Source organism: Pseudorasbora parva, chromosome 5 (assembly GCF_024679245.1).
Source record: "Pseudorasbora parva isolate DD20220531a chromosome 5, ASM2467924v1, whole genome shotgun sequence".
NCBI classification, from domain to species: Eukaryota; Metazoa; Chordata; class Actinopteri; order Cypriniformes; family Gobionidae; genus Pseudorasbora; species Pseudorasbora parva.
In genome coordinates, this window is record NC_090176.1 from 46,814,167 (window position 1) to 46,839,452 (window position 25,286).

General features: G+C 37.3%; 2 protein-coding genes across 2 annotated transcripts in view; one reads left to right on the plus strand and one right to left on the minus strand.

The window, feature by feature from the left end:
* stk39 (serine threonine kinase 39) overlaps nucleotides 1–25,286 on the plus strand; it is a 183,632-nt gene that overhangs the window by 21,786 nt on the left and 136,560 nt on the right. Inside the window, exon 2 of the mRNA XM_067444560.1 lies at nucleotides 10,869–10,962. The gene's annotated coding sequence lies outside the window, so the exon portion shown is untranslated. The remainder of the gene's footprint in view (nucleotides 1–10,868; nucleotides 10,963–25,286) is intronic.
* The window catches only part of cers6 (ceramide synthase 6), a 60,676-nt gene that overhangs the window by 13,318 nt on the left and 22,072 nt on the right, over nucleotides 1–25,286 (minus strand). The window contains exons 4-6 of the mRNA XM_067444562.1: nucleotides 11,547–11,604; nucleotides 9,750–9,800; nucleotides 5,949–6,041 (exon numbers count right to left, since the gene is read on the minus strand). Of these exons, the coding sequence (XP_067300663.1) occupies nucleotides 5,949–6,041; nucleotides 9,750–9,800; nucleotides 11,547–11,604 (202 nt within the window). The remainder of the gene's footprint in view (nucleotides 1–5,948; nucleotides 6,042–9,749; nucleotides 9,801–11,546; nucleotides 11,605–25,286) is intronic.

Genomic DNA, 25,286 nt, shown 5'->3' on the forward strand with positions numbered 1-25,286 from the left:
TATTTAGTAAAAAAAACTGGTTAACTGGTTGCCTTAAAATTTTGAGTTCATTGAAATTAAAATTTTGAGTTAATACAATGAACATTTTTTGAGATTCGACAACCTTTATTAAAATATTATTAAACGATGTTGTAAGCATATTGTGTAATTGTGTGTGTTTTATTTCTGATGACGCAGTGAAACATGCCAAATAGTACTATTTTCATGATTTATCAAATTTTTTATGTGGTTCAGATACAATAATATTTTGAGTTTCTATTTATTAAAAACAAAGTTCCTTCATTGTATCAACTCAAATTTTTAATTTCAATAAACTCAAAATTTTAAGGCAGCCAGGTTACTTACTTTTTTAAGTTAAACCAACAAAAAACAACCAATTTTTTTTACAGTGTAGTAAATTGGCTGTAAATGATCTTTTCCATCTATGATAGATTGGTTACAGGCTAAAGGAACCTAAAAGATAATATCTTTTTATGCATGTGCTTAAATGTCTTAAAGCGCTTGAATTGATGCTCACAGCTATATTTCATATTATAAATTACTTTTAATATAATAATTTTAATTAAATGTTTATAAATTCTGTTGTTATTGCAATTTTACTCGTTTTTAAAACTACTAAATGGATAGAAGTTTTAGTTTTCAATTTGAGTTTTTTTGTACTTAAGCAGTATCTGTGTTTGAGATGCTGTTTCCACCAAACCCTAAGCATTATGAGCCACTTGCGAATGCTGTAAAAACAAGAAGGAAAAAAACATGCCAATAGGGAGAGAAATGAGAGCACGAGTCTGAGGGGTGGTAAAGGAAACGAGAAAGAAAGACTGCAGGTGCTAACTGAGATTTCAAGGAGTCTTTGAGAAAAAACATCCACCTGTTCAAACACACTTGTGCGTTAGCTACACCACAAAACCAATACGGCAGCTGTGGGAGATCACTTTTGCATTGAGAGGACACCACCGTCATCAACAGCCTGTGGATCTAAATGAAGCTCTGAGACAGCTGAGGGCAGTCTGGATTATTTTATTTGTTCACATTTGCATTCATTTACATGACATTTGTTTAAGACTGACATTGTGTCCCAACCAGGCGACGCTTGAGTTTGCAGCGTCAAGTAATTTGCCTGTCCACAATGAAAGCACAAATGATGTGCGGCATGGCGCAATAACAGCCAAACATAAAATGTTTATATAAATATTAGTGCTGTCAAAGCAATTAACGCAGGATCTGTTCCCCCCCCCATCTTTCATGCTTCAACAAACAATAACACAGCATTATGCCAAAATCAAGGTCTTTTATGTTTAGTATCCTTATTACTCTTAATATTTAATAATAATAATATATAAAGGATATTACTCTTATCCTTATTATGTTTAGTCTTTAGCCCAGGATACACTGCACGATTTTAGCAATCCTATAACATCATTACAAATCGCACTGTGCAACATGGATTTATTAAACTTGGGTGCGACCATAGACCGTAAAAAAATACGTACGACATGCATGTACGATGATGACACCTATTGACTCGTAGGCTACTATGCGAGTTTCTATAGAAGAATAAAATGTCATCAGGAAAATGTCATCAGCAACAAAAAGACGATGAATGAATCACACTTTGGCAGTTGTAGTTTTTATGTGGGCTGAAAAAAAGAGGACAGCGAAAAAGGAAGGGAAAAGAGCTTGAGGTAAGCATTTTTAAGTTTCAGCGGTATGACGCTTCATTTTTTTTTTTTTTAGCATTTTTATTGGCTGGTCAGTAGAGGCCATAGCAGCAAACACACTGTGAGATGATCATGCTGAATTTATGACACTGTCAGCAAATTATCGCAGGCTATCTTTGGTCGTTAGACCGTGACAATGGCCGTCTTTGAACCTCTCTCACTGTATGACATAGGACCAACTAGGACAGCCGAAAATCGTGCAGTGTGTCCCGAGTATTCAAAATGAATTAAATAAAGTCTTAAATGAATGCTGTTTTATACATTTTGATTGACTAATGCCGAATTCACACTGCGCGATTTTAGCCCCAAGATTCGTCGACAGGTTTTTGAAATTGCTGGTAAATGCCCAAAATTATAGGCAAATATGTGAGTTTTTTGGCATGCTAAATATCTGGACCTGTCGGCGATTCAAACTCACAGCAGGAGTTTGAATCACCGACAGGTCCAAATATGTCCTGTGTGAAATGAGTCCAATTGGAAAAGCAAGATACAGGGCAGCAGGATGTTCAGGGAGGAGTTATAGACCAGAATATCAGTATTTTAATAGATATATTTACAATTACATCAAATAGAAACAAAGCACAAACATTTGCTTGACCAGTTGCAACAGCAACACATTGAAAAATTATTTATTTACCTCCAACTTTCTTTGCAGAACACTGTCCTTGATCCCCGCATCTCCCCAACCATTTGCTCCCCCATAATCGTATTTTCTTTTTGGATCGCAAGCTTTCTGCAATATATATTTTTAACAACAGTTCCAGACTCTGTGCGAACTCAGGTCTGACGCACGCGTGATCTCGTGTTGTTTCCTTGTTACTTCTCGTGTGAGTTTGGTTTTGAAACTTAGTTTGCAGATAGTATAGTCATGCAATGTGAAACCCTGTCACAACTCATCGTGCAGTGTGAACACAGTAGGAACTCAATGCTGCCCCAAATAGTCATGCAGTGTGAAAAGAGCAGTTATCCGACGAGTTTGAAAAACGTGTGTGCAGTCAGAACGCGCCATTATTTACAATGCTAAATGCACTCTTTTCTGAAAGTTTTTTTTTGAGTATGGCCCTGTTTGTTGTCATAAAGGGCGACGTTGCTAGTATGGTCACTTCTCCCGGATGAGCGCGTGCACACACATCAACCAGAGCGAGAGTAAGAGCGTGCCCATCAACAAGCTTTCTTCGGCTTATAGGAGCCGTTGGCAGTGTTGGCATTTTGTTTTTAGACCACGAAATCAACAGTGACACTAAAGAAGTGTGTTTTTGGTAGAGGGAATGATAACCTTGTTTCGCTTCCAAAAGTATCAGTGTTAAGGAAACAGTGGATGCAGTTTGTAAGTGTGTTTGTTTGTTCCTGGCATTTCAGTGACTAATGTTTTATAAACGGGGCTCAGTTCGATGCTAGATTTTCAGATTGTTTGAAACTAAAGGATGGAGAGTTCTCATTGATAAAAGATCCCGGTAGTGAGTGGAAACCAGAGGCTGTGAGTAAAACTGAATCAAATTTGTTGAATTGTTGACAATCGGCGCGCAAGAGCATATAATATAAACAAGATCAACGTATCGTGAATCAAAAATTAGCCATGGATAAATGCCATAAAACTGTTTGTGTGTGTGTGTGTGTGTGTGTGTGTGTGTGTGTGAGAGAGAGAGCTTCTGACTTTTCTGACGTGAGATGTCTTCACGAGCTTGGCTGTTTTCAGAAAGAATTGGTACAGTGTATCTGTCTTTTATAAATTTGATAAAAAGAAGGATGAAATTTGAAGGATGCAATACTAGGGACTTAAGATTAACATGAGTGGCAGAAACTGTGTGTTATGTACCCTTTTTAATGTTAATCAAAGAACAAAGGTAACGGCCTAAGGTAAATTACTACTACTGATTGAGGATTAAATTCACTGAAATTAAAATTGTATAGCTTTCAATTAAATTCATAACAATATGCCATTAAAGAAATATTTCAAATATAATGTATTTGTTGTATTCTACATTAATTTGGAGATTAACTATGAAATTATTACATTATAACATTTATCAGATGTATCATACAAATAAATAGTTAAAAAAAATCATACATTGTGTTTTCTGGATTTTTTTCTCTCACAGTGAACATGCACCTACGATGACAATTTCAGACCCCTCCATGATTTCTAAGTGGGAGAACTCGCAAAATAGCAGGGTGTTCAAATACTTATTGTCCTCACTATATATATATATATATATATATATATATATATATATATATATATATATATATATATATATATATATATATATATACAGAGAGAGAGAGAGAGAGAGAGAGACTTTTTTTTTAAAGGGTTGTTGCATGCGATTTCACTTCTTTAACTTTAGTTAGTGTGTAATGTTGCTACTTGAGCATAAACAGTATCTAAAGTTACAGCACTGAAAGTTCAATGCAAACGGAGATATTGTCTTTTAAAGTGATGGTAGTTTATTGCCTACAAAAACAGCCGGTTTGGACTACAAAATAGCTTCTTCCTGGGTTGGTGACATCATAAACCCTTGCTAGTCTCCTCATATGTGACTTCTGCCCGTAATGGGAAGGGGCGTGGCGTTTCCGGACAACCTGTGCTCGGCACTTCAGCCTGCCAATAAAAATACAGGAAACTACATTTGGCCATCTGACCAATCTAAGACCATTGCGTTTTTTGGAGGGATGAACCAAACGAGCCGTTCAAAGGACAGTGGAGACAGCGGTGTGGAATAAAGGTCAAATATAAGAAAAATACCGCGTTTAAAAAGAAAAGAAGTATTAAGACATGTTATACTGCGCCCCATAAACACAACCAAGCCTAGAAAAAAACACCCCTTTAAATTGATTGATTGGCAGCAGTAATAAATATGTTTTTATGGAATTATGTAAGGCAGCATTTTGGACCAATGATTTCTAGGTGGGGGCGGGGCAACTCAGTGTGGTCTGAAGAAACAAAGGCCATGCCATCGATAGAATGTTTCATCTAAGCCACAGGTTTACATGTAAGCTCTTACTTTTTGTTTTATCATAAAATCATCCTAGATGAGCAATTTAGCAATTTATAAAATGTTCATGTGCAGAAAAAGGTTCTTGACTTTAGGTACTTAGCTATAATTAATTAATTAATGATATATTTATTTTAAATGTTTTTAATGTTTTTGACAGAAGTCTCTTTTGGTCACCAACAGTGCATTCATTTGATTTAAAAATACAGTAAAACAACAATATTCTGAAATATTAAATTTCAAATAATTTTAAAATGTAATTTATTTCTGTGATCAAAGCTGAATTTTCAGCATCATTACTCAAGTCTTTAGTGTCACATGATCCTTCAGAAATCATTTTAATATGATGATTTGCTCCTCAAGATAATATTGTATTAATATTACAGTTTAATCTATATTATTTATTGTATTAATATTACAGTTGTGCTGCTCAATTTGGAAACGGATTACTTTTCAGGATTCTTTGATGAATATAAAGTAAAAAGGAAAGTTTTTATTTAGTTTGAAAAACAAATCTTTTAATAGTATAAATGTCTTTACTGATACTTTTGATCAATTTAATGTGCCTTTGTTAAATAAAAGTATTCATTTTTATTTAGAATCTTTCTGCCACCACACTTTTGAATGGTGGTGTATTTATTTATTTAATATGCCCGAGAAATAAGTTCTCAATATTCAAAATATTTTGCTTGGTGCTTTAACATCAAAATGCCAAAGCTATAAATAAATGCAACCATCTTGATTGCAAAACATCTATTAGAAGCAGAACTGCAACTGGATCAGATAAATCATTTGTCAGACGCCCTCAGACTCACAGTTTTCAAATGAAAAAATGAAAAACGGCAATTTAAGCATGTAACAGCAAATTCCAAAAGAAACTTGCAAATATCATGCATACTAAGCAAAAATATGTATTTTTTCATATTTAAGCCCTTACATGAATGTCAGAAAACAGAATGAATATTTAACAAGCTTAAGCTGAAATGAAACTGCAGCAGTTATTAGTGGTCATGCTTTTACATTGTGAAAAGGAAGTTTAGCCCATGCACAGCAGAGGAAACAAGACACGCAAGTCACTGCTAATAAACCCAGCGCGAGCCTTCTCACAAGAAAAACAACCCACTGAAGCAGACACATCTAACCAAACCAACCACCGCTCAGTGCTTTTCACAAAGCTCTCTTTCAAGTTCAGATGTTCAGTAAACTGATATCAGCAGAGTGTAAATTCACATACCTTTCTTCTGATGTCTGTGAACTGCGAGAAGAGCAGCGACAGATAGAAGGACAGCTCCAGTATGTAGTAGTAATGCAAGTCCACGGTTAACGGCTATAAAAGTCATACACAACATTGTGAACACAACACAAAAACACATTGGCAGTGGCCCTAATAAGGGTTTTGACACCTCAGAGCAAGGATTTCCAAACTTTTTTTTTCAGGTGAAAAAAATATTCAACCAACACATCTGCATGTTGGTTAATGGTCACGACATGCTGGTAAATAAAATATTTCATCTTAGAAATGTTTTTTTGTATTTTTTATTTAAAATAAAAAATAATTATATAAATTAAATTATATGTTATAAAGTGTATATATATATATATATATATATATATATATATATATATATATATATATATATATATACATATATACAGAGGTGGAAAGAGTAACAAAATATTCTACTCAAGTAAAAGTACTGTTACTTCAATGAAATTTTACTTAAGTACAAGTAAAATTACTGGTCTAAAAATTTACTCAAGTAAAAGTAAAAAGTAGCTCATTTAAAATGTACTCAGAGTAAAAGTTACTTAGTTACTTTTTTAACAGTGGGGGTGGGGGACTCTCCCCTGTAGGGTTGTGATAGGATGAGATTTTCACGATATGACAACTATCTCAGAAAACATCAATTAAACATTTACTGTACCTATTATTAAATTATGGTAATTATAACTAGTTAAAATTATGTTAAATGAATGAAGAAGATTGGTCTTTTTTTATTTGGTTGAACAAATGCTTTATTATAACAAACTTAAAACCACTTGTTTATTTTGTTTATCAAAATTTCAATAAAACATGTCTAATAAACTAAATTCAATAAATTATTATGAATTAGATTAACAACTTTTTATCATTAATTCGTTAATGTTTAAGAATAACAGAGTCCATATGTAGTAGACGGAGCAGCTCATTCACAGAGAGAGAACAAGCAGATCATATATTCATATAGCATTCAATGTGTAACGAGTAGAAATATAGTGTGGCCCCTTTAAGAGCTGCGCGCGGCGCTCCCTGAAAATGAGTTCTGCATCTTGTGTGTGTGCGCACTGAGTTTTGAGCTCCCATGTGTGGGGATTATTCTGTTTTTCTGTTGCTAACAGTCAGTTATTTTGTTTTATTAAGTAATGCTGTGGACGGAAATGGAGTTTGTGATCAGAGTTCAGCGGGAAATAAAGCGCGATCTGTCTGACGTCAATCGCCTCCGTGTTTGCATCCACTCCAGATATATATTAAGTGAGCTATCCGCATTTTTCCCCCGGACACAAGCGTTACAAATGTTGTGCTTCAATGTTCACAGACCATGTCGCGATTTGATTTATTTCTAAGGCCTACAGCTCTACAATCGAGTTTTTCGTTCATCCACCAGTTTGCGTGTATTACACAAAATCTACGTTATAATGTAAAGTTAATGTTCATGACTGGATTCCGGGATTCGCTCTGCGTCACAGAAATCAATCGGCCTAAGTTATAAACATACCTTTATTTGCACAAAGGGATGTGTGCCCGAACATGTTCTATGTGTTTCTTCATTTGCATCCACCTTTTGTGCAAATTTGATATCCTCCAGGACAACACCATGTTATTTTTTTTCTATATCCAAAGTATTTCCACACTAGCCAGGGGTTCACGACGGCGTTTTGCTTTCACCTGGGTCTGCGTCACTGACGTCTGTCTTGTTCGTCTCCATCTGATATTTGCGCGCATGTTCTCTCCCGCGCCCCGCGCCCTCTATTCAATATTAGTCATTTCCGGATCGCGTTTTTTTTCCCTCCACTCTTTGCATTAATGATTTATTTTTACTCAGTAACGGATGTGGTTTAAAATGTAGCGAAGTACAATACTTTAATCAAAATGTACTTAAGTAAAAGTAAAATTACAGATTTTTAAAACTACTTAAAAAAGTAGAAGTACACAGAAAAACTACTCAATTACAGTAACGCGAGTAAATGTAATTCGTTACTTTCCACCTCTGTATGTATATATATATATATATATATATATATATATATATATATATATATATATATATATATATATATATATATATATATATATATATTTTAACCCTAATTTAGGGCAATAAAAATGTAAGAATGTTACTATTTGATTCTATTTGACTACAATTTTAAAGGGAGTAAAGACATCATGAAAGTAATCCATGAGACTCGAGTGGTTTAACCTCAATTTTATGAAGCGACGCAGGTGCTTTGAAAAAACACCATTGTGGTGGTGCATTGTTGGAGATAAAAATTTTATATAATTTTTTTTCTCCCTCAAACAAAGCACCCATGACACTTTACGTCTTTACAACCTTTCTGGGACTTTAAAAGTGTCAGTTGTGTAGCTGTTAATCGAGGGACAGAAAGCACATTTTTCAATTGGGTTCTGAAGATGAATGGAAGTCTTATGGGTTTGGAACGACATGAGGGTGTGTAATTTTTGGGTAAACTATCCCTTTAATGTCTTGCCAGGCAAAATTATTAGTAACTAAGGGATCTAAGGCCTTGTTTAAACCTGGTATCTGATCACAAGTAGATACAGGTTTGAACGGTCTCAAACAACTTGAGCTTGTCCACTTTCGACCACTTCCAGAGGTAGTCCAAAACGCATTTGACCGGATAGCTTTTTACAATATTGACACTCATGTGGTCGAATGTGTTCGAAAAGCCACAAAAGACCATCTACTCTCCACCTACATGACCTAATGAGTAAAAGTTATGGGACGCGCGCTAGCCAGACGGGATTTAAACTTTGTTGACTAGAGACCCAAGTTTGGTCTGAAGACAAAAAACGTACCATGCACAATGTTCTCTCCCCATCCCTGATTTCTAACACACACTCACAGTGTTCGCCGCCAGAACAGAAACGAAAGCTGATGCTCTCCGTATGTTTTCCCCAGCCTCTTATTTTGCATTCATATGTAAATTGCGTGAGCTTATTTTGTACATTAGATCTGAAAAAAATGTACCCACCCATAGACCCTCCCCACCAGAACAGAAGGGGTTGAGAGTAGACAAAAAAGACTCCTTCTTCCCCCATCGAACATATTGTAGGCTATTACAATTTCTATGTCCAAATTACCATTACACATACACGCAACAATGATATGCCATTTGACCCATCACGTCACCACCACTGCGACATTGAAACTTTTGTTGATGCCTCTCGTAGCGCAGATGGAGCGAGCGTTGCAGGAGTAGCAATGGATGAAGTAAAAGTAAAGTTGGTGAGTGGAGTAGCTATATGAAATTGTTGACAATGAGTCTTTAAAGGCACTTTTGCCTGTTTCATTAGCCCATTCATGACGCTGTTGATGTTAAGAGAGGTGCAGGATAAAAAATAAAGCATTTTAATTTGAATGTTTAGCGTGTGTGATTTATCGCGGGCACGGGTCGGGTAACGGGCCAAATATTAATGGGTCTGTACGGATTTAATTTTGATATTTTCACGGGTCGGATCTGGTGCTAAACCTTGCGGGTACGGGCGGGGGCGGGTCTCCAAAAATGGACCCGTGCAGGACTCTGGCACAGGTTTTGTGCCATTGACCAGTCTGGAGCCCTGCAAAACGCATCTTAATACCAGGTGTAAACACGGCCTAAGAGGCAGAGAGGGTGGAATATGGTCTGTTTTTTCTCAATTTCAAAGAACCTTTACTAACATTTACATAGTCCGTGGATCTCAGAGAAAAAAGTATAAAAACGGCATGACCGAACCCTTTAACAATTATGATTGATGTAACAGACAGTATAAATGTACCTGATAGGGGTAATTGTACCAGCACTCTCGGGTGTTCCATAGCCACGGGGTCTTTAAAATCAAAAAGAGAGAGACAAATGATCTGCAGAGCTTTTCACAAAATACACAAGATAATGCCTTTTGAAAGAGCTTTTGAATTCTGCTGTTTACATCAAAGCATATAAAAGACCGAAAATACAATCATTATACTCAATGCTACATCATTTTTTTCCTCCCACGATGAACCACATTACGTAGGAAAGTTAGTTGGCATCAAAGCCTGGTATTGTGAAGCTGATGATTTCCTGTGAGATCTGCTGTTGTGCTTTGAGAATGCTGACATGATCAAATCTAATGCAGCTCTTGGCTAATTAGCTACATCACAGCATCTTTCTCAAAGGCCACATAAGAAAACCTTGAAAAAACTGGCATGACTCTGGACAGACACCTCATGCTTGAACATAAAATGATTTTAGCACCATTACTTTCTCTAGAGTTAAACTAAAATCTGAGCAAAAACTATGGTAAATTCTCATCAGGGCCAGTAGAATCAGTGTCTTAATTTAAAACGTTCATGCATTGTATGACCAACTATCAGCTTTTCTTTTTTATAAAATCTATTCAGTACTAACACTATTTAGTTTGTTTGGTTCAAGGGTTCAGAATCTTCACTGAGAACTTATTTCAAATGCCTATGCAGAACATAAATAGTGAACAACACTTCCAGAACTAAGGCTGATGAAAAGGTCGATGGTCACGTTTGTGTCCACTTTTGCGTTATTGTTTTGCATTGCATAAATTAAAACCGATGGCGAGTAACAAACGTGCTCTGCCTAGTCACTCCAGGTATCTGTTCTTCACTATCTGCTCAACCGTTCTTCACCCAGGATGAGCTGTGTCTGTATTGGGTTTATGTCAGCCCACTTGCCTGGTTCTATTAATAACACCAGCAGGAGAAATCCGTCCCATCTGCAGTAAATTAAATCATTCAGTAGAAGGCTTGTGTGTGTGTGTGTGTGTGTGTGTGTGTGTGTATATATTGTATATACATTATATACTATACATTAATATATACATATTATACATATATAATATAACCTTATTAATCAGTCTTTTTGCTTCTCTCCATAAACTTTACAGATTACTGCATTAAAATCATATCCCAGCACTGATCATGAGATCCATTAACTCCATTTGCGGTGGATCGTGCAGCCCAGTTTGGAACAACATGAGGGTGAGTAAATAATGGCAGTATCTTTATTTCTGTGTGAACTTTCCTTTAATTGCTTCATTAAAGAGTCAAAGAAGGGGCCAGTTCTGCCAAACATGATTACTTGGAGGGAAATAATCTCCATTATGGATAGACTGATGAATTATGAATAGATTTATGAGAGGAAGGGCAGAGAGAGAAAGAGAGTTTATGGCTGTTGTCTCTCGCCGCACAGTACGACGCAACAAATAAAATCAGAATCAAGTCAAAGCTGACGTCTCTCTAACTTCCTCTTGTTTGCATGTTCGCTCCACAAAACCCCACGAGATGATGAAAAGCAGTACGAACAATAACTGCATGCGTGCTGCATTTTGTAGTCGTGATCCTAAATAAGTAAATAAAAAAACTGTGACACTCCATCTATTTGATAACGCTGTTTAAAAGACAAAGCTTCTCTGCTCGACAGCATTCTGTCACCAACTCGTGTTTTATGGGAACAATAAGACTGAGGGAAAAACAAAAAATAGAGGATGTATCAACATGCCAATCATAAAAGATTTACTGCTTCACATTGACTATAAAATTTTCAGTCAAAGTAGATTGTTTACCTTCTTCAGGAACCGCACACCATAAGTAAATATGTACAGGTAAAACGTGAATCTCCACCTGTGAAGAAAACACACAGAACGGTACATTCAGAAGCATGCTGACAGTATTTTATTGTGCATTATTACTGCATCTTTTTTGAAGCAGAAGCAGAAATGTAAACCGTTGGAGATGGGGGGAGGTGAACGCGGCGATCAGGTTAACCCCACTCCTCGGGCTGAAGTACTTCAAAAATAATTAGGAATTCAATGTGCAAGATGTCCTATTTCTTACGTCCTACTGTTACCGTGACAACACATCCTCCATAACAAAGGACATGCTGACCTGAGCTGATATAACGTCATATTTTGGAGGTGCCCTCCATAATTACCATTAAAATGAGTGCACTGGCTGCAGCGTTTAATGCATAACAAACAGATTCTGCAAGGATGCATAAATTGATCAAAAGTGACAGTAAAGATTTTTATATACAGTTTTATATACTTTGCAAAAGCCACTTAAGCCAGTATTTTTCAATCGAAGGTGGTACTTGGCTTGTATGGCTATCACAAGACCAAGCTTTTAAGATTGAACATTGATCTATGGAGTCTGCTCTGTATTCTCTGCTCTTCTGGGCGGCAGTTGCTCAGTGGTTCATGTAGGTTGTCAACAAACCGGAAGGTTGGTGGTTCGAACCCCGGTTCCACCTGACCAAGTGTCGAGGTGTCCATGAGCAAGACACATAACCCCAAACTGCTCCCGACGAGCTGGATGGCGCCTTGCATGGCAGACACCGCCGTCGGTGTATGAATGGGTGAATGTGAGGCAACATGTAAAGCGCTTTGGATGGCCATAGGGTCTGTTGAAAGCGCTATATAAATGCAGTCCATTTACCATTTCTCTGCACAAGAGACGTGATTAAAGGGCATAGTTCAAATGACTCAATTGAACAGTCCTTCAACCAATCAGACCACAAGAGCCGTGATCAACGGGTAACGACCCATCCTTTTCTATCCGTCATTGTGTTAAAGCCACTAATAGTGTGCCAGGAGGATAAGCCAGGCTGTGATTGGTTCCCGAAAAAGTGTAAAGGAAGCAGGATATAAATATCTACAGGTTTCCGGCAGATCAGGCTGGGTTTACCCAGTTTAGTGCTTAGCTTGAAAAGTTTGACAATCACTCCCATAGAGTATTCAGACTTTCAGAGGTTGATGGATGGAAAAATACTCCAAAAAAATTGGGAAAAGGTTACATGAATCAGCAGTGTGTGTGTGTGTTTGTGGTGGAACAACTGATTTACGGTGACTCATGCAGATGACATGCTGAGAAAATAGAGCAGTGCTTTTTTAACTGGTTTTGGTTCAGGACCCAGATTTTACATTCAACATCGGCAAACTATAAAAAAAGGTCCTTCAAATCAAACATTAAAGCTTATTAAGGGGTCATATCATGAGAAATTAAAGTGACCATTTTTGGAGGGTTTGTACTAGTTTTAGCCTCTTAAACTCCAAGGACCCTGTACAGGGACAGGAATGACATCGTCATGTATATACTTTCCGTCTGTGGAGGAGCTATGATGTCATATGTGGTACCATTTGAAAGCTTAGAGTCTCTACTTTCTGGCATTTGGCATTTGGCTTACTTTGGCATTTGTTTTACACAAAGTAATGTATTTACACTAAATTTCTCTGGTGCCATTTCCGCCTGGATTTGGCCTACCCAAATTGAAAAGCTTCCCATACACACATACAGTGGTCTAGGTTCAAAATGTTGGTGTCATTTTACAGGAAACCCTTTAAAGTTTCATAAAACACTGATAAAAGTGACAAACATGTAAGTATACGTTGTCTAAGCTGTTATAACCCCCCCCCCCCCCCCCCAAAAAAAAAGTAGGCGCTTTTTGATTTTTATATATAAATTCATTTTTAAAAGTGTGTAACTCAGGCCCTGTGCGCTCTTTGACCCTGCAGACAGTTTGGGATGTTTCCACCATGTATAATTAATTTAATGACACTGGAATATTGCATTTATATCACTGTATATGGTGGTGGAGGGGGGTAGCAGGGTCGGGGGAGGGGGGAAAGGCGGGAAAAAAGGGGGGGTCATCCCTTCAGACCCATTTGAATAAATCTGTCATACAACATGACACAGACAAACTTATTTTTTCCACTATTTTCTGTAATTTAGTGGAAATAGCCCAAAATGTCTGAAAGTTCCTAGAGCACACAGCTTTTCGATTCATGATATTGTGAAGTATATGGGGGAGAGACCCCTGACATGATTGTAAAGCACTTTGGGTGTACAGAAATGCTAAGTGTCTAGAAACTTTGGAAAACCACTAGCCAAAGTCCCTGGTGAGCAAAAAACGTAAATGTCTAGCCCTGGTTGCATGGATGATGTATTTTTGTAGGCCAAAACCTAGAGCATTGTAGCGCTTTTAGTTCCATTGTGCCAAAGTCAGTCGCTTTTTTGAAAGGGTTTTTGGTTTAACGTCTGAAATAAGTGCTGTGTCCCAATTTGCATACTATCCGTCCAAAATAGTATTTGTAAATAGAATTAGTGTGTCCCAAAAAGTAATATGTTGAAATTAGTATTTCAAAGATACCCGCACGGTCTTCTATTTTAGTTTAATTTCATTCAGAATTCAAAGTGCGGATCGACGCGCATTTTAACGGCTGATATTACCCACAAACCACTGCGAGTTGGACGAGGATTTGATTAGAACTACAATTTAAATGCGGATAAAAAGTGTTAAACTACAAACATGCCGGATGTGTGAGTCCTACGGTTAAGCAGAGAGCTTTAGATAAAGGGGTTAGGTGAGTGATCAATTATCCGTATTTGATGAAAAAGATATTTATTCAGTGTTTTCTACATTATAATTCACCTGCAGTAGCATTGAGGACAGGTGAGTGGATGTACATATCTAAGTGACAGAGTCCGTTAAAGATGAAGAAGTAGTATGTCCAGGCTTGCATACTCTTCTGCTACACACTCAAAAGTATGTACTTTTTCTTCACAAAAAGAGTACATACTTTTAGGAGGACGTAGTAAAAGTAGGCGAATTGTGACGCAGCAAAGGTCTGTGGTGAATTTTCATGTTAAGACTTATGATACATCAGTAAAACCTCCTCATATTTTTTTTTAAAGCTTTTACTTGTCTTGGCAAAATGGGATTATAGAGATTCTCAGGGACATTAAACATCATCAACAGATATAAACATAAACCCATATCTTCTCACTAGACGCTTTCTCCTTGCGATTTTAATTGCACATTCACACACTTTTCTAACTTTCAGGGAAAATGTTTTTTAAATGAAGATTTTAAAGAGTTGTCAGAGGCTTAATGATGGTGACATTGAAGTCATAATTCATTACATTTATATAGCGCTTTTCTAGGCACTCAAAGCGCTTTACATAGAAGGGGGAATCTCCTCAACCACCACCAATGTGCAGCATCCACTTGGATGATGCGACGGCAGCCATATTGCGCCAGAACGCTCACCACACACCAGCTGATTGGTGGAGAGGAGACCGAGTGATTAAGCCAATCAGGATAGGGGGAAGATTAGGAGGCCATGATGGACAGAGGCAAGTGGGCAAATTTGGCCAGGATGCCGGGGTTACACCCCTACTCTTTATCGAAGAACATCCTGGGATTTTTAACGACCACAGAGTCAGGACCTCGGTTTAACGTCTCATCCGAAGGACGGTGCTCTTTGACAGCATAGTGTCCCCATCACTATACTGGGGTGTTAGGACCCACACAGACCACAGGGTGAGCACCCCCTGCTGGCCTCACTAACACCTCTACCAGCAGCTACCTGGTTTTCCCAGTTGGTCTCCCATCCAGGTACTGACTAGGCTCAGCTCTGCTTAGCTTCAGTGGGAAACCAGTCTTGGGCTACAGGGTGATAAGTCATGCATCTATGGTGTCATTTATAGTGTAAGTTTAGCATTTTACTTCTGGTGATTTGTATTCAGATTTGTATTCAAACTTCAAAACTTCATGAGCCGAGTTATGAGATTATTACACTATTTTGTGCAATAGTTCAACAGCCAATGGAAAAATCCTATTGGGATTTTTTCTATGCTAACTTCTGGGTTGGCATACTAAAATACGTCATCACTGCGGCGCTCTAGTATGAACTAAAGAACTAAAGAGTCAGTGAGTGCAGGGGAATACCAGCTGAGTTACGCTAACGTGCCCTTTTTAACTTGCCCCTGTGGTTATAGAGCTCTCTGCCTGTGGTCAGTTTCCAAACGCAGACGTCTGTGCCAGCCGATACCTCCGAGATCAAAGCTGACAAAGAAGTGAGAAATAGAGTCTCGCAGCCAAACAAACACCTAACACAGACACGGCACGTTCCCTTAGGCCAAATGACTGCGGTTGCACAGCCCTCTGGGGTTTACCATGTGATGTAAAGCATTAATTACTGCTTTGATATTCACACAGACAGAACTCCCTGTCACTCCACATGAGAGATGAAAACAACATCAATTGAAGTTCCTTCCTTTAAGGCTGAGCTTCACTACAGACGGACACGGAGACCACCCACAGTAACATTCACCGACTGTCTGACGCATCGCACACACAGAACTGGGAAGTGCCAGTGAAAAATTGCAAACTATGATTAGATTCCACTTCCATGAGTCAGGATGCATCGGTTTTTATCAGTCTCATGTTTAAAAAATAGCCAGTTGACATTATGAATACTCGAAGGGAGAACTATTAAATCTGTGATCTGAAAACTAGCAAATGTGTACCGATTTGTTTTTCTGAGTCTGTGAAATAATCTGTACACACGGCAAACATTTTTATAAAAAATGGGCCAGGCCAAAAATGGTTTAGTGCTCTTTTAATGGTCTTAATCAAATCACTGGTCAGAGAAATTAGGCAAGAATTGCACAAATACCATAGATAAAGTAACTTTCCATGGAATGCAGGAACTGTATAATTAACAGCGCATACGTTAGCCGAAAACTAATGTGAACATCAACGTTTGTAAAACAAATCTTGCTCCATCCTTTCTTTACTTAGACTAGAACAGACAATCTGCATTAATAGACACAGTTTTAGTGGCCCACAGTTGATGAGCAGAAGTGTTTCAGTAAGACATGTACAGAATGTAAAACACAAAACGACGTATTTTGAACACCAGTTAGAAAATCTCTACATCAATAATTATTCATATGTACAGGTTGTGATTCTGAGAAGCTGCTGGTCCAAATAAACTGAGTACCGACCCGTCTTTCCAGAGCAAGAGTTCTTCTCAACTCAAAAAGTTCGTCTAACTCAGAGATTTGAGAAGCAGTCTTCAGTAAGCTGACGTGTTTGAGGGCGGCTCAAGCTTTTCACGAGCAGAAAGTGTACAACATAGGTGGGCATTATGCAAATGTATTTTCTAGTGGTGTAAAATCGTAACGCAGTGAGATTTGAAACACAAAAGACTCGTTTAGGCGGTTTAGGGTCGATTCTTTCTTTTGGGAGAAAATACATTCATCATGCACTTCAGACTGTACAACCTTGCAGAACGTTTACAGTCACAAACAGCTTTATTATACACTGCTAAAAAGGAATATCTGAAAACCCATAATAGGGGCACTTTAAATGTTTAATCCATGTGGTAAACTTGCCGACAGCTTCTTACAGGAAGAAGAATCAGTGTTTTCCACTTAATGTTAATGGCTTCAAACTGTTGATGAGTAGTAAATGTTTAAATGAGTTTAATGCAAGAACAAATATTCACTATAGGGTTCAAATCTGGTCTATGTCCTGGCCAAAACATGACGGGCAATTTGGGCAGGGGCATTATCTTATTAAACAATAACATCTGATCATTCATCTTTAGATAACAACTTTTTAATTGTGGGAAGCAAGTCATGCTGCAATATTCTCCTGTACGCCAAAGCATTAAATTACTTTTTTGCAGTGTAGCAGCTCACCAATATCAGCAGCTAAAAAGGCTCCCCACACAATGACACAGTCTCTTCCTCAATGCTTTATTGTGCTAGAGATGTATGTATTATTATTATTTCTAAGCAGATATTTGATATTATCAACATGCAACTCATGTTTCATTGTGATTCTTTATTTCGCACAAACTTCATTCTGTCTTTGATGTTTTTCTGAGACCGCAATTGCTTTTTAAGTAGTGTATTTGCTTAAATTTGCTCATTTCCAGACCAATAATGAAGATAAGTGTACTTTAACTGGACATATTCATTGCACCGTAATAGTAAAAAGTCTATGTGAAACAAGACAAAACAAGATGCGGTTTTATGTTGAAAGTATTGACATCTGTTCAGAAGTAATGAATGTAAAACCAAATGCTATTCATAATAATTTGGAAAGTAGGCTGGGGAAATATATGCTAAATAAAATCAATTTATCAAACAAAATAATACAGTTATAATAAGCAAAAATAATTTATTCCTGCGAATCCTATCCATTTTTATGGAATCAATTCAGAAGTCTGATTCAGTGACTCATTTACATTAATAAAAAGGTTTAGACTAATCTTTGTTAATTTAATATATATATATATATATATATATATATATATATATATATATATATATATATATATATATATATATATATATATATATATATATATATATATATATATATATATAATAATGTCAATATTATAGAAGCTACCACTCAGTCCTAACTGGAAGAAAGAAATGCATTTTCTCAGGTCATTATTTGAGAAGCTTTGGACGTCTTCCTTACAGCTGTTGTACTTGAAAGCACCAGACAGCAAATCAGAGGCTGTGGGCTTCAGCTGAAAACTGACCTTGAAAGACCTTGCAGAAGGCGCAGATACACCTATTCTCCCTCACCGAGTGGGATGCTCCGCTCTCAGACACTGTAGTTGATCAGTGATGCTGTCTGACAGGCCTCTGAGGCCATTTCTTAGGACGCCAATGGACCACGGAGCACAGAAACACCAGCTCTTGTTTACCCATTTCTCAGTAACTTCAAACTGATTCTTCCATTAAAGCTTTCGTGGTTGGCTTCTTCATAATCAACGGCTGAGAGAAAGAAAGATATTGTTTGGCTAATGAGGGGGAAAATAATCAATTTAAGCACACAGAAATGAAAGGGCAATTTTTTCTGTTTGGCATTATTTAACACATCATAATTCTGAGTCTTATTTTTGATCAATAGTAAAAACAAGCAGGAGTAATTTACCTAATTAGAGGTCAATGCAGTTGCCTGGCAACAGGTTAGTTAAACATTGGTGGGGTGGATAGAAAAAGATTTTCTTCACATGAATTTCGGTAAATTCGAAACATATTCATGGATTTAAAAAAAAATCTAAATTTAGGTTTAAAGCAAAAAAGAAGAAGAAGAAAACTCAGGAACTTTTTTAGGGAGAAAACTAAAATCCTATAAAGCAGATGATAAAACTATTACGCATAAAATTACATAACATTTATGTTTACAATACATTTTATCATTTATTTTATTATGTTTGTTATATATATAATCATGTGTTTAAGTTGTTAAAAAATCTATTGTTCAAAGGAGAAAATTTAATAAAAAGGGATTTATACTTCTGTAACCAATCTGTTGCATTCAAGTGTGCCGCACAAGTGCTGAAAAATGAAGCCAAAATCGCACCACAGGTGGCTGGTCCCAGTATAGATCATAAACCCCGCCCTCTCCAAGTAATCGAATGGGACGTGAGACAAACGAAACAATAAAATTACACTACAAAAAAATTGTTTCCAAAGATGGTTTGTGTTATTTTAGGTAGTTTTTATCACACTGATGTAAGTTTGTGAAATAAGTTTGGTTTTTAGTTGGTTGTTTGATGCTATAAAAATGAGGGGGAGGGGTCCTCATGAGTATTTTCAGGAGTAGATTGGAGCTTTAACTTTAATTTCTACATTTCCATAACTGTTTATTTCACACCGACATAATGAGTTGTTCCGCAGTAGGGGTGTCCATGGTTAACCGATTGACCGATTAACCGTTAAAAATTGCGTAACCGAGTAAAACATTTTGCTCGGTTAAGTGGCGTCAATGACGTGCTTTGAATTTAGTTGTAATATATTTTTGCACCCCTAGAGACCACCAGAGCGTTCCCAGACATTTGTAATATCCACAAGAAGAAGTCATGACCCGCTTTCTAAGCGGGCAAAGAAAAATACAGCGTGGGATCGCTTTAAAAATGAGAGTGACGGGGCAAAATGCAAGTATTGCAATGCAGTGCTTACCGCATTTTTCAGGCTATAAGTCGCTCCGGAGAATAAGTCGCATCAATCAAAATATGCGTCATGAAGAGGAAAATAACATAAGTCGCACTGGACTAAAAGTCGCATTAGGGCAGAAGCAGAAGCAGAAGCAGAGCGGGAGCCGCGCGCGCTGTGCATAACGGATCAGAAGAAAGAAAGTTTGAAGGGAGAAACTTGTGAATGACTAGAGAAAAGCAGAGGTTACTTTAACTGTAATGAAGAAAACAAAAAAAGCTAATTGCGGACTGAAAGCAAGATGGCCAGAGCTGAAGGGACGAGTCCACAGATGCTTGAACTCTCTGCCGGGAAAGGCTCAGCCGCACGAGTCAAACGCTGTGTGAAATGTGAATCATTCTCGGCTGCATATTTTACTACATGCCTTAATCATGCAGGCGCCCTCGCGGCCACTTGCATTGCTCTGTGAACTGTAGCGCGCATCTCATCCTAATTTAACGAAACTCAGCGTACGCCTCACAGACATGAAATATATCTTAAGAAAGCTTGAAATGTCTTTTAACAATTTAAAACGAAAAGAAATAGGCTACTCTCTGTTTATGTAATCCATGATGTGCATTTCTCTCTATAGGCGCGTTCACTACGGAGATGGCGGTCGTCAAATTAATAAACTAAAAATAACCCTGACGCACACTATGGTTAACCGAGTATTAACCGCTAAGGGCCTCGGTTAACGGTTAATGAAAAACTTGAAAACGTGCAGCCCTATTCTGCAGTAAACTGTGCTAACTGATTCTGCGGGAGTGCGGTGTGGGTGAGGTCTTGATACCACGGCTTCACTTCACGCTCACTACTGCGCATACTCCATAACACGGGCGTCTTTTCTACAATAGAAGAGGGTGTAAGTGTGTCATCCATAGTTTTTTACAATCTATGGTTCTGTAATATAGTTCTAGAGCGGCACGATTCATTGTTTAAAAAAAATCGCGATCTCAATTCAAATTCCCATGCAATCTCATTCATGACTACAATTCTGTTGAAGCTTTGACAAAATCAGCCAGAGAGAACATTCATGTTTTTTCAAACACACAGTGTCGTTATTTCTGTGTTACAAATATTCATATTATCACAAAAGTACTCGGATAAAAGTTTAGCCTATACTTCAGACATAAACACTACAACAGCGACAATTACATTGACTGTTAAAATGTATTTGTCATTGAATCCTTCATTCGAGAGATTAGAGAGTAGTATTGCATCCTTCATATCTCCGAAAAGTCTTTAGTTTTATTATATTTATAAAAGAAATATAGACTATACCGAGTCTTTCTGGAAAAAACTGAGCGCCTGGAGGCGTATCGAGTGGGGGGAGCTAAAGAATGATGATCGCGAACAAAGCGGTGACGTCCTCAAGCGTGGAGAAACCCATGGCTATCGATCAGATTCAACTAATACAGATAATGGTCCAGAATCATCCGGAGGCTGAAATAAATTGAACAGGAGAAACAGCAACAGCAGGACGTCCGTCTCTGTGGTATGTACTGTATTTAGTGGCCTGTCAATTGTGTGTGTTTACTCGCAGTTTATGAGGACATGATTCGGTTTATGGACTATTGTATGTGACTAAACCTTAGCAGTAGCAAGCAAAACGGTTTTGCACGTCAGACTAGTGTAACGTTATACATAGAACAACAATGGAGTAACCGTTAGCGCATTTGAATGACGAAGCACGCGATCGTGTCGTTTACTGATGTTCACTCACGTGACGATAGCCAACAGCAGAGACATTTGAAGTTGATTTACTCACCGGCTGCTTCCAAAGCAGGACCGAACCTTTATCGCTGGGACCGCTCCGTCAAAAACACACTTCTTTGGTATGATTTGGTGAAGTCCTGACAGCAGTGGCGTGTAAATCCACTTTGCGACACGACTGAAGCGATGTTGTGAAGCTTCCCGTCATTTCTGCGTTCAAATCGGGTCAAATGCAGCGCTGTCTTCCCGGAATGCTGTGCTGAAGAGTTGAAGTCGCTCGACGTCACTCATAGGAATAAAGTGGAGCGCGGAGTGTTTATGGCTCAGTATGCATGGAACAGCATTTCACCCCCCCCTTTAAATACAGTATGTCAAAAGTCCCTGGATGGTCTACTATTTCCGGTAGATTTTCAAAGTCTGTGCACATTATAACAGGTTATATTGCCTTCAAACCATTGCGCTTTGGAGAAGGATTCAGTTCAGAACTACAAACATGAATAAAAAGTATTAAACTACAAAACATGGCGGATATAGCTGCATTTCTCTCTGATATGGTAGAAAATTAAATGTGGAGGACTTGAACTGTGAGAAGACATTTGACAGGCCAGTTTAAGGTGACAGGATGTGACAGTGAGAAAAGCATGTTTTATGACGTGATAGTATGTCCTGAAGCTTGTCTACTCTATTGCTACACACTCAAAACTATGCACTTTTTCTTCACAAAAAGAGTACAAACTTTTAGGGCAAAGAATGTCATATTTATAAGCGTGACATTGAATCATTCATTCAAACCAAATTACAGTTACAAACAATCATTACAATCATTTAGGAAGAGAAGAACATTTTAGAAAAACTAATGAACACACCATATATATATAAAACAGTGGGATATACTGTCTATGGCATTATGCAATAACCACATCAAAATCTTTTGTGAAGCTGCATCTGGTTGTTTTTGTACAACTCTGACAAAATACTAAACTGAAAATGCATAAATGCATCAACATAAATCTGACCACACAATCTGTGTAAACATTCAAGTCATTCAGTGTTTCTATGGAGACTAAAAATATACTTTATTCTCTGTGGTGGGTGTGAAATAATCCACTCTTTCGACTGAGCTTTCTATGAGATGTGATTCTTTCCTCGCAAAGTGAGAAAGAGGATCAAAAACGCACTGTCGAGGTTACACGGTTAATGAGAGAGATCTCAAGACTTCCTTATGCCAAAAAAAGAGAACTTCTGGTGGGAAAATGCCAATTAGTTGATTGCCAATTAAAATGCCAAAATACTCCACTGACGTTTACACTAGAACACTACCATACTATTTACTATTTGTGCAGGATATAGTATGCATACTGTGCATAATAAGAAAGCCTTCTGTATACGCACAAAGCACACCAATGATGACCTACCAGATTTGCCAAAATACAGTATGAAGTGTACTTGGTTGCCGTGGTTGGCTTGAGACCTTGACCTTTCCGTGTGATGCATGGACCACAAGATCTGGCACAATCAATAACGCTTTTAATTTCTTAGATGATAACTGGATCCCAAACAAATACGTACAGGTCACAATTATCAAATCTTAAATGCTGTGATTTAAATAAATAAATAAATAATCTCATGATCCGGTGTTTTCGGTCGCTCAGATGCTGAACTCTGCTGCTGCTCTGAGTTTGTGTTTTAATTTAATGTGCATTTGGGAACGATCTTGTATGAGAATGAGAAGCGCTTATAACTGGTTGTTGTCAATAAAAAAGAAGCTTCAAGGGGGAAATTCACAGATGACAAATTGGGCCTTAGATAAAACTGGGCTGCTTATGTAATAGAAAGGCAAATATAATAACTTAATAAAAATAAATAAATAACTACTGGACTAAACTTAAAAAAAAAACATAATGCACTGGGTATGTTGACTTCCAAGTAGGGTTGGGTACCGTTCACATTTTAAACTTTTTTCGGGACTTTAGGGATACATCAATATCGTAGAAACTGTAATTAATTTATAGAAGTGTTATTCACATTATGTCAGAGCTGCCGTGGTCTGCCATTGTATGTAATGTTTGTTTACTGTAATATTTACCAGTAAATAGTAGGCTATAGCTACAGTTAATTCATTGAATTCATAAAAACAACCATAGTTTATTACATACAACTCACAATATTATGAAAAGATTTCTCATAAATTATGTGTTGTGTATTTCTGTAATTTAAATGAAGACATAAAACATTCATTTATCTTAATTAAAAAAAAAAAAAAAAAGTCAAACAAAGAGCTGCACAACTGAAATGTATACTGTTAAAATGTTTTGATCATTTATTATTACTACTACATTAGTGTTAGTATTATTATACTGAGATGTATCTAAATTCTTCTGTACAATAGTAATATATTTGTCAAGTTAAACCAAACTTTTATTTTGACGGTTTGCCATGAATACCTTTGAGTTTGTATGTTTATGACATGACAGTAGTTTTTCTCAAATGAAATGGTAAGATGCTCATGAAGCGACTCTCAGAGCGGCTCTGGAGATGACAGGCATGCGTTCGTGTCCTCGTAAGAGATGGAAACGTGACCGTCACACGCAGTTCTGTAAGTGTGTGTGTGTGTGTGTGTGTGTGTGTGTGTGTGTGTGTGTGTGTGTGTGTGTGTGTGTGTGAGGTAAATAAACTGCGGGTCAGCGCCATTCACACAGACACGCAGTATTCGTATTTAAATAGTCTTTTTGCTGTTTAATATTCACAGACACTAGTCTATAATCACAGATTCATTTTCAGGTGCCGAAATTTGGTACTGATTGATTTAAGAATCGGTACTCGATAGTACTGACGTAATTTGGTCGGTGCCCTTAAAAGTACAGAGTTCGGTATACCCAACCCCACAACAAAATGTTAATTGCTGTAATATATTAAAAAAGTTTAACTAATCTAAAATAATTATTTAAATAAATGGGGTTGAATAAATGATTCAATGACTCGCTCATAAATAGTTCACTTCACTTGATTCATAACTGGATGAATGGGTGTTTTTAATGAGTCTCTCAAATAAATGATTCAATGACAAATACATTTTTGACAGTCACTTGTCGCCACCTACTGGTGTAACAATATAATGTTACAATTGGTATTTGACGCATCAAGTTACTTTCAAAAAGTGATTTGCTATATTTTGATCACTTCCATCAGTGTTTGAATCCAAACTATAATACTTTTATCCAGTACTTCTGTGAGTGTGATGATATGAATATTTGTAACAGAAATAATGATACTGTGTGGTTTAAAAAAATACTGTTTGTGAAGCCGTTTCATACATGAATCATAAGTGCCTTCTTTGGGTCGCAGCACACAAACAAATTTGAATGTAATGTCAATAGCACGTGAAGGCAGCATTATTTTCGGTTTCAAGAGAAGGATTCAGAACATTTAGGCAGTGGCTAAAGGCTGCAGAAATCATAAATATGGAGAGAACACAGCTACAGAAAATCTAGGGGGGAAAAAACTTAGTGTTTGTATTCACCATTTCAAACTGGTCTGAAGTCTGAAAGCTTAAAAATGCTGCTTTTGGAGGACAAATTTCAAGGTAGGAAGACAACAAGGCATGTCCAACTCCAAAGTTAACTTCACTTCCTGCCCCCTGGGAGACCTTCATCTGTTAGATTTTTGAAGGCAGCTGCCTTTGATATCCTACAATCCTGTGCTTTACTTTCTGTAAAAGTTGAGCTAAAAAAGAAAGATTGGAAGTTGCAGTAGTTGGCCAGTTTGTGTGTGAATGTACTTTTTTTTTATCAACATTTTCCACTTTT